Source organism: Lotus japonicus, chromosome 3 (assembly GCF_012489685.1).
Source record: "Lotus japonicus ecotype B-129 chromosome 3, LjGifu_v1.2".
NCBI lineage: Eukaryota > Viridiplantae > Streptophyta > Magnoliopsida > Fabales > Fabaceae > Lotus > Lotus japonicus.
This window is the reverse complement of record NC_080043.1, coordinates 34,111,000-34,121,326: the sequence shown is the minus strand read 5'-3', so window position 1 is coordinate 34,121,326 and position 10,327 is coordinate 34,111,000. Positions and strand designations below refer to the sequence as shown.

The window sequence follows — 10,327 nt, the reverse complement described above, 5'->3', positions numbered from 1 at the left end:
TAAACACCGCCAAAAAAGTGTATGTAAATTTGATGTCATTACTCTTTTACGAAGGGGCCGAGGGTTTGGGATATTTCTATAACCCTTTCAAAGTCTATTCAAAACTCTCTTTTAGTTATATTTTTTATTTCCCCAAATTGGAGGGTTTTACAGAATCTAGAACTATATTTCCCTCTCTATTGCAAAACAAGGGAAAAACTTACTTCATTTCCCTCTCTATTGCTTTCCCCTCCCTCCCCTTTCCCTTCCCCTCAAAGCCTTCATCTCTTCTCCCAACTTTCAAGCAAAACCTAATGAAAAGACTTCATCAATACCACAAACTCATGCGCACACAAAAAAAAGAATAAAAGAGAGATAGATAAGGGACATGATGGTAATGTGATAAATAAATAAATAATAAACAGGAAAGAGATAAAAATAATACGGAGTGAGTAGAAATTGATAACACATGTGATGTGAGTCATCTTCATTCGTTTCATAAAAAACTCAAGATACTATAAAAATTGAAGACAACAACGAAACGAACTGCTTAATTGTTTAGGAAATTTAACGTCAGATCAAGTTATAATATAACTATTATTTCTGTTTAAAGCACCAAAAAAAATAATCTAACTATTATGCCTAATTGACACATATTCATAGCAAGAATTTATTCTAATTAAAGCAATATATATCATGTGTACTGTGTCCACCACTGGTAGCTTTTGTTGGATTACCATCAGCTATCAATCCCCACACCACAGCGATGCCATATACATCGTATCATGTGTTCAGTCTTTTTTTTCCTTTTGCGGTGGGACTTTGGAATCATCATCAACTTGGAAGATGTATACCTCAAAAGGAAAATGGAATATTTATTTAGCTAACCTTACATTGCATGAAAACGTAAGCATCTCTATTTTGGTCCATATAGGTTTTTTAACACTCATTTTTTCACTTAAATTCAATCTTTAAAATATTTCATCAATACAATCAATCCTCTATTCGATTTATCTAGAACCCTCGAATCCTTTATCTCCTTTTAATTATTTGATGATTGTGCATTAAAAACATACATTTGTCATCTCACTAGCAAAACTCGTAGAAGTGCTAAATGACATCAGTATGCAAGAATTAGGTGGCAGAAGAAAATGTAATTTAGAAAGAAAAACAAGTCAAGTGAAAAGAAGTAGAAGCTTATCATAGTGAAAAGATAAAGCTCTAAAAGAATAAAAAACCAATTGAATAACAATGAATGAGATACCTTTAGCAAAAGATAATGAAAACAAGATGGAAAGATGAAATTTAGAACATAAATAGAGCCAAAACAAAAAAGAACCAAGCTTGTTATCTGCAACTTTTACTACGATGGGTTTCAACTGAATTATCCACTTACAACTCAATGAACTCATTTTACTGTTTCTACTAAATCCAAACTTGTTACTCACAAACTTCTTCACTACATGTGAATACAAGAATGTGTAGATAAAACTACTCTCTCAATTAGATTAAGCCCTCCATGTCTTGTCTGAATAGTGCAATGGAAAAGACAAATGTGTCTTTACAATAAAAAGCTGATTTGTTGATATAATCACCAACTACAATATGATTTGAACCAAAATTTTCATGTGCCTACAACTACAATTGTTGTCTCTCGAGTTCCAGCTACAACCTATACACAGACAAAAATATTGGCAATAACAAAACCTCAACAAAACTTGTTGGAAAATATGCTAACAATGACACTTTCTAGCATATTCTGTTAAATCAAACACCCGTCAAATTGTATTTTTTAATTAACTTAACCTATAAGCATTACAAATAATTGAAATTCAGCAACTGAGTATGCTAATTAACTTGGAGTGCTTGATAGAAGCCTCTTCAACGTCTCATAAGTCATAAAGGCAATTCCCACACCAGGAACAACCTTGTAGTACTCAGGCAGAATGCCTCTATATAAACCACGGACCCCTTCGTTTTTAATTATGCACTGAAATGCCCCACACATACCAGTGTTATAGACACAAGCTCGACCACCAACACCCTCTAACTGCATCCTTCGCCTTACAAGATCCAAAGGAAATATTACTGCATTTCGCAAGAGACAAAAATGTTAGGTAATGCCCATAAAATCATGCCAAATACAGAATACTATTTTATCTAGTTTTGGTATAATGACTTCTTTCAAGGCCAAATCAGCCATGGCTAAACATGACTTGTATATATTCTATTAATGAAAACGAATTTCTGGACTAGCTAACCATGTTAGTATTTTTTTGTATTAATTTATCCCAAGACAGTTAGGATTCAACTTATCCGAAGCCTTCAAATACGGATTAATTAGAATATTTAAAAAAAGAAGGCTGAGTTTAAGGTTTCTTGCACCCTTCCTCTTCACTCCTCATACTTTTTGAGTGCTAATCCTAGGAATTTTATCTCACATCATAAAGGAAGAACAGAGTATTCGGTTCAAAGGAAGGGTGAAATAACCTCCCATTGTTCAAGGCAATGGAAGGGAAAATAAAAATAAAAATATTTTACTATTATAACCTTGTAATTGGCTGGTTTAAGGGACTAAAATCCAATATTCACAATTTTACCAGGACTAAAACCATAATCACCCTAAGCAATTTAAATAATCGCATTTGTTTCCATATTTCAAATACATGTAATTCAGAAAAATGAGAAACAGATGGAGAATGATAGATCGCTTAGATTATAAAGGTAAGCAAGCCAACCAAATAAACATTCTGCCAAAAAAACTTCAGAATACTGTTTCTTTTATATCAACTGCGAATAAAAGAAATACCAACTAAAATATAAGCTTCAGAGTCACATCCAGAAGGGAAGTCGGAGAATTCTAGCCAAAACCTACAAAAATCATACGCTAATCTTGAAGAAGAGACAAGAAACAGCAGCAAGACAACCAAATTGACATTCAGTTAAATGACTGAATTTCACACCTTTAGAATAGAAATCACATTTTATCACATGCATCAGAAGTAATTAAATAGACATCAAATATTAATACATGTGATATCATCAGTATTGTTAATCGCGGTTCACGGAATTAGTGGAAAGCCAAAAATCCGCTATTATCTGTGACTGAAGCGGATAGCGTCACGAGAAAATAAAGGGAGATGCAATAGCGGTTAAAATATGTACAAAATATATAGAAAATTAAGCTTGTCACCAGAGAAAATAGAAAACAGAAAGAGAAAGAGGGGGGAAAACAGTAAAGAAACAAAAGGAAGAAAATCAGAGCATTCAGTATTGAAGAATGAAAACACAGTTCAAAAATAGAACCTGAGAGTACTCAGTATTGAAGAGAACAAAACAGAAAAAAACAGAGCATGACATTTATTAAGCGTACAAAACAGCAAAAACAGGGCATTGAAAAACAAATGTTAAAAAAATGTTCAAAGAAAAGAAAAAGAAGAAACAAGTTAAGAAAGGGCATTAGAAGGAAGAACAAAGAAAGAGATTAAAAACAAAATAACAAAAAGAAAAAAAGCTAAGGGAAGAAGAAAGAAATTAGAAAAAAATGAAATGAAAACAGAGAATGACAAACAAGGAACTGTGTGGCTATTATCTGTGGCTGAAGCACTCCGGAAACTTTTCAGAGTAACATACTCAGAGTCACCGAAGATGATAGAGAGAAGAAGTCTTCGGGACGGCGTTGATGGAGGAACACGAAAGAGAGGACAAGAGGTTTTGTGTCTTGAGTATAAGTGCGTAACTAAAGCGGTGCTCCCCAAATCCTTGCGTATGAGGTTGTAAAGGAATAATTGACCACACGCAATCAAGTGAAGCAGTGCCTCCCCAAATCCTTGAGCCCAGGATCGAATTTAAGTAATAAAAAAAACCATTGTTCTGCTATTTCAGCCGCGGCCGCTATTCATCATCGCAGCCGCAATAGTGCATATCGCGTTTTCGGCGGCAAGGTATTTGGCCACTACACTATAGCCCCGCTACTTGACAACTTTGGATACCATAGCTGGCACCAGATGTGAATATTCTACCCAAGAACTTGAGAAATACAAACTGAGAAATTAGACAGCCAAATTCAACAAGCACCAACCTGTTGATGATGCAACTCCTGAAAGACTGCCACAGGCAAGACTAACCACAGCACTAGAATCATCAGGCCTAAATTAGAAAGAAATTGATATTCAATATTTACAGAACTGATTGCACTGAGTACCAAGGTTTCAACAAAAATTATCAAAAAATTCATGCAAGTAAAGAAAATTACCTTCGTGATATCCATAAAGAGCGTAATGACTCGTAGACAGAAAAACTTATAGCTATACTCGGCCCAACACCCTGCATCACATAAAATAATCAGTTACTCCCTCCGGACCTATTTATAAGGTTCCTTCAACCAAATCACAAAAAAATAAGAGAAGATGTCAATTTAGTTGATGTATAGTTTATTAAAAAATTATTACAATATTCCAAAATTTACGTCAAACAACACATTAATTGAAATCAGGGAACTATGAGCTTCAATAGTCATGAGAGACAAACATGGGAAAAATGCCTTTAAAACTTTGTAAAGGGACTTATATTAACGATCATCAAAATGGGTCTAATAAGAAAAGACCACAGAAAGTATTTCAGTCATAAAAACATAGCAAAATAAGCATAGAGAAGTAAAAAAAAGAAGGAAATATTTATCATGATCATACCAACAATGTTGCTCCAAGTCCCTTGTACAGACCCAAGAAACCTTCATCTCTACAGATGGTACTGAAAGCATGTGAGATGCCTCTGTAGTAAATGGTACTTCTCTGCAAAGAAACATAAAATAAGAGTCTCAATCCTCAACATTAAAGGATGAATGGATCTGGTTCAATCAAACAACCACCACAACATAAAATAAAGCAAACTCATTCATGCAAACAACTGAGGGCATGAAAAGTGTTCCCAACAACTTTCAGCTGCAAAAATTGCTAATTACCTGTGCTGCAAGCCGTGTTCTCACAAGATCCAAAGGATACGTGGCAGAAGCAGAAGTTACACCCGCCAAACCACCACCCATAAAATGCACAAAGAGGTTTGCACTGGAACTTCCTCTATAATTCTCCCCCATCAGTGAATGAAATAACTGTAACACAATAAAAAGAAGATAAAATTAATTCAAGCTATAAGTATGGATGCCACAACTTCTGAACCACTTACATTATAGAAAGAACATCAGAGATTACATTCTTGTAGCGTTCATAGGAATAGAAGCTGACTGCAGAATAAGGGAGACGATGAACAATGGTCACCATATTGCCTTTCCAAAATGCCCTAAACCCTTCTTCATTGATAATACGTGAAGCCTCTTGCCATATGCTAGGCTTCCTCAATGCTGAAAAATCAGAATGCATCCCTTGGACCTGTTAAAGTCAGGACACACAAGAATAATCAGATGAACGCAAGTTAAAAGGACAGCATTAAAACAAACAAGAGGAATGATAGATCTTATATTAAACCAATCAACTTACATATGACATCAAATATCATTAAAGGAAGTTAAAGAAGCTAGATTCATACACTAATGGCTACCAATGGAAGCACAGTCATCACTATCAACGTCAAGTACCTACAGCAATTTGACTCCACTTATTTGCACATAAACATACTTGCCTTTAAATTCAAAGACCAGCTTACCCATAAAAGCAATTAAGCCCAACTCATCACTGATTAAAAATAAAAAAAAGTATCAAAACCTATATTATTCAGGATGAAAAATAAAACATTCTGATGACAAATTGAAGTTTCACAACTGCAACCCGACCTCATACAGATAGCTTGTATGTAAATTGAGATATTCATAACAGTTATCACATGAGTTCAAAAAACAAATATTAGCTCCAACACGAACCAAACACTCCCAGTGCAGGTTTCATTACACTAGACCAACTAAACAAGAACACAAAACCATTTGGCCCAATTTAACCAAACCTCAAAAAGAACACTCAATTCATCTCATCCTATTATAAGGGTTGGACTAGTCTTGTAGCAAAAGCTTTTACGCAATAAGCACGAGTTTTAGGCCCCATCTGGAAGAGCTTATGAACAGCTTATTTGAGCTTATTCTATTAAATAAGCTCCTATGCGTGTGTTTGAGTGAGCTTACCAAACAGCTTATAAGCTCACAATAAACTCTTTGTGGCTTATTTCAATAAGCTGTTGGTAGTAGCTAATTTAACAGCTTACAGAGAGCTTATTTTAGAGCTTCACTTCGAACTCCACATACCCCCCAATTTCTGTCACTTCCTTTTTTTCTACATAACATTGAGACAACGTTAAAGCTGCTAATATTAGAGTTCTAATATTATTACACATCAGAAAATGATTTTTTCCCTTGTTTAATCATTGTTTTTCTGTTAATTTATATTTCATTTGTCCTTTATTATGGTTTGATCTTTAAAATATAATTTTTTAATATCAACTTTATTCTAGGGCTGTCCAAGACCACCCAGACCGAACCGAACCCGCAAAAACCGAAGGTTTTTTTGCAAAACCGGTCCGGTCAGGCAGGAAACCGGGTTTTCCGGTGAAAAAAAAACAGTTCCTGGTGGTTTAGACCGGTCGGTTCCAATTTGAGCGTCGGACCGACCGAACCGACCGAACCAGGTTTAATTAAAAAAAATAAAAAACCCCAGGCCCACTAACCCTAACCTAATAATATAAATACCCTTATCTCTCCCAAAAAACCCTAGCAGACCTTGTTCCGTTGTGCCTCCAGCCGCCACCACCATTTCTCCCTACCACTTCTCACCACGGCTCCACCACCCCTTCTCACCACGCCTCCACCACCACTTCTCACCATGCCAGACATCCGCTACTACCACCAGCACCCAAACGGAGAGTGCGGTGGCTTCCATTCTCGAACCTGTCATCGCCGCCACCCACCACTAGCCCACAACACCGAGACCCCTCCTCCTTCTCTGTGATGAAGATGAAGCATCAAATCTCTCCTTACTCCCATCGATTCGATCTGCTTCACCGCGACATGGAAATCACATGCAAGCCTTCGATCGCTCACCGTTCCACTCCGTCTCCTCTGCGCCGCCATTACTTCTCTCTTCCCACAAGGCTCAGCCACCACCAGATCTGAAAGCTCCATTTTTTTGAGTGTTTGTTAGATGCTTAAATTTTTCATTTTTTTCTCTTGATCTGGTTCTGGTTTTAGTTATTGTACATCTTTTGTATTGCAAAATGAAATATTAGTGAAAATATTTCATCTCTTTCCTCCTCTTCCCCTTCCTCTGCAAATTTTTTTTCCTGGTGCTTAAATTATCGGTCAGAGTAACCGACCGGACTAAACCACTGTCCGATAAAACCGAGCCCGAACCACCCGTCGCCGGTGAACGGTCGGCGGCGGTTCTGAAGGTTTGGTGATTTTCACCGAAGAAAACCGACGTTTTCGGCCCGAAACCGACCGAAACCACCCGGTGGACAGCCCTACTTTATTCATAATAATTTTCAATCTACAGTTTTTAATTTCAAGTACTGATAAGTGCTTATGTAAAAATGCATCCAAAGCTATTCTCAATGTGTGCATCCAAACGCAAATAGCTTATTGAATTTAAGCGCTTATGGCATAAGCTCTTATTCGATAAGAGCTAATTCAATAAGCACTTAATTAAGCAGTTTTCCCAAACGCGGCCTTAATACCCTTATAAATATAGTTTACGACCTATAAAAATCTTTTGATACTTCTTTCAAATAAGCTTATGAGTAAGCACTTACACCTACCCACAAGTAAGCTTATGAATAAGACCTTGTTTGGAAGAGCATATTTAAACTTATCTTATAGCATAATAGTTTATGCTAATGTTTGGGAGACCTTATGACCAACCTACAAGCTGTTTTGAGCTCAATAAACTACTCCATTAGCTTATGAATTTTCTGTTATGTAGTCAGTTGTTTAGGGTCCTTTAAACTTATCTTATAGCATCAGTGTTGTCAAATCGCGATCGCGGAAAATCGCGGCGAGGCCAAAATCCGCTATTTCATTTAGCGGATAGCGTCGCGGGCAAATAGCGGTAACCGCATAGCGGTTAAAATAAGTAAAATATTATACAAAAATAGCTTGTCACAAAAGAAGAACGAAATAAAATACAGAGACAGAATAAAAAGCAGAAAACAGAGGGTGAATAAATGAAAAACAGAAACCGGAACTGTGGAGAAAAAACGAAGTGAAAGAGATAAGGAAAGAGAGCAGAGTGAAAAAAAAAACAGATAATTGTGAATAACGAACAAGTGAAAAGAGAAAGAGAAAGAAAATGTGAAAGAGATAAGGAAAGAAAGCAGAGTGAAAAAACATAAAAACAGATTCTGAATTCTGAAAGTTTGAATTGTGAATAGCGAACAAATGAAAAAAGAAAAAGAAAGAAAACAGTCTGGAAATTTGAAGAAAGAAGGAAGGAAAAAAGAAAAGGAAAGAAAAGAAAATAGAGTGTGAAAAAAAGAAGTGGCATTACATTCTCCAAGCGGTGCCATTTTAGAAAAATCAGTTGGTGGCATCATTCTCCAAGCGGTGCCATTTTCTTCCACTAATTGGCATCCAATTAAATCAGTCGGTGGTATTACATTCTCCAAGCGGTGCCATTATTGAAAATTCCCTCAAATCACGCATGAAATTAACTCCCACCCGATATTTCCGCTTTGCCCATCGCGGCGTTATTGCGAGTTGCGCCGCAATCGCGTTTGTCGCGGTGGCCGCGATGTCGCGGCGTAGCGATTGCGGCGGGCCAAATTTCCGCTACGCTATAGCGGGTCGCGGCCGCTATAGCCGCTATTTGACAACACTGTATAGCATAATAGTTTATGCTAATGTTTGGGAGACCTTATGACCTACCTACAAGCTGTTTACTCAAACACACCTATGTCAAACCACAGCTCAAAAACAATTTCAAAAAAAAAAACCACAGCTCAAAAAGAAAATTGCCCAATTCTCTGTTACGTATTAAGGCCCCGTTTGGAAAAACAGCTTAATTAAGTGCTTATGGTCATAAGCCACCATAAGACATAAGCGCTTATTCATAAGCTATTTTAAAAAATTTATTAGATAAATTGAAAATAAGTTGTATATAAGCTTAAGCTCTTTTTCATAAGCTATTCTGAATAGCTTATGAAAATAAGCTCAAAACAGCTTATGGTAGGTCATAAGCGGTTTGCATAAGCTCTCCCAAACACTTACACAGCCGCTCATACTATCAGATAAGCTCAAGTAAGCTCTTCCAAACGGGGACTGAGTTTATAGTTTGACAATTAATATAAAAACCCGTTAATCATGAATAATAACAATGAAATTAAATTAAAAAAAATTAAACCCAGAAGCTAAATTCAGACTCATAGTTCAGCCGAAGCTCATCTACTTCATATCACAGTGCTCAAATGACAGACCAAACAAATTCACACTTAAAAAAATATGGAAATGAGTGAATTTTTCTTCCTTCAAAATAAAAATGAAGGAAAAAACAGCATAGAATGAAAGAAACCTGAAAAAGGATAGTGAGGCGCGCAAGGGGTGCGGTACAGGTTTTGCTGAAAGCGCCGGCGACACCACCAGCCAGAAGCTGATTCACAGTTCCAAGCTGGTTATTCTGCTGCGGCAACAACTTAGCGGCGGCGGCGACGTCGGCGTTGACGGGTCTCTGTTTTCCCCCTTCGATCACCATGCCGACACGCGCTTCCATGACCGCCACGAAACTCACTCACTCAATCAATCAATCAATCAATGCTCTACCGGAAGTGGCGTGGAATTGAAGCGGTGTCACATCGGAAATTATGAGAGATGAAGAGGTTGAATTGGTGAACGCAGAGAAGAAGAACATTGAAGGAAGGGGGAAATTTGTGTGTGAAGTTGCGAAGGTAAACCCTCGCTTCTCGCTTGGTTGGAAATGGTTTGTGGTTGGAAGCCACTAGGGTTTTTCCGTGGTTTGTTTGTTTGTTTGGTCTATGAGATGGACTCAGTCGTTTTCATTTTGCGTGTCAAGGTTTGGGCCTAGGGTTTTTATGTTCTTAACTTTTTATCAATAATTATTAATTATGAACTTGAAAATTTTTGCTATAATTTGACAAGACTAAATTGATGATATTTTGTTTGTTTTTTATTACATTACATGTGGAAGAGAAACAAAAGGAAGAAGCTGTAACAGCTGATGGACATTGGAGACGGGGAGGAGCAAAGGACGGTAGTTTATCTTTCTGATATACTTAAAAAAAATTAGTCTAACACATCTTGACAGAGCAACGCAATCACAGTAGAAGGTGGGAGTTTTCAAATCTAGGTGAAGACTCAGTCATTGTTACATCACGAGCTAGAGCATTAGCTAGTGTATCG

The 10,327-nt window shown here is 36.9% G+C and overlaps 1 protein-coding gene across 1 annotated transcript; it reads right to left on the bottom strand.

Annotated features, from left to right (window-relative positions):
- Positions 1–1,539: 1,539 nt before the first annotated feature.
- LOC130749597 (uncharacterized) lies at positions 1,540–9,965 on the bottom strand. The gene is made up of 7 exons (XM_057602974.1): positions 9,483–9,965; positions 5,190–5,366; positions 4,943–5,089; positions 4,671–4,772; positions 4,235–4,305; positions 4,061–4,128; positions 1,540–2,067 (listed from the first exon to the last, which is right to left on the bottom strand). The coding sequence occupies exons 1-7, from the start codon at positions 9,678–9,680 to the stop codon at positions 1,832–1,834; spliced, it is 999 nt and encodes a 332-aa protein (XP_057458957.1). The 5' UTR covers positions 9,681–9,965; the 3' UTR covers positions 1,540–1,831.
- Between the last annotated feature and the right edge of the window lie 362 nt (positions 9,966–10,327).

Excerpts from the sequence above, each read along its gene's own strand:
- LOC130749597 (XM_057602974.1), bottom strand. The coding sequence starts at position 9,680 with ATGGAAGCGCGTGTCGGCATGGTGATCGAAGGGGGAAAACAGAGACCC. Across the intron at positions 4,306-4,670 it reads GACTTGGAGCAACATTGTTG|GGTGTTGGGCCGAGTATAGC; the intron begins GTATGATCATGA and ends TATGTGATGCAG. Across the intron at positions 4,129-4,234 it reads TCTTTATGGATATCACGAAG|GCCTGATGATTCTAGTGCTG; the intron begins GTAATTTTCTTT and ends TTTCTAATTTAG.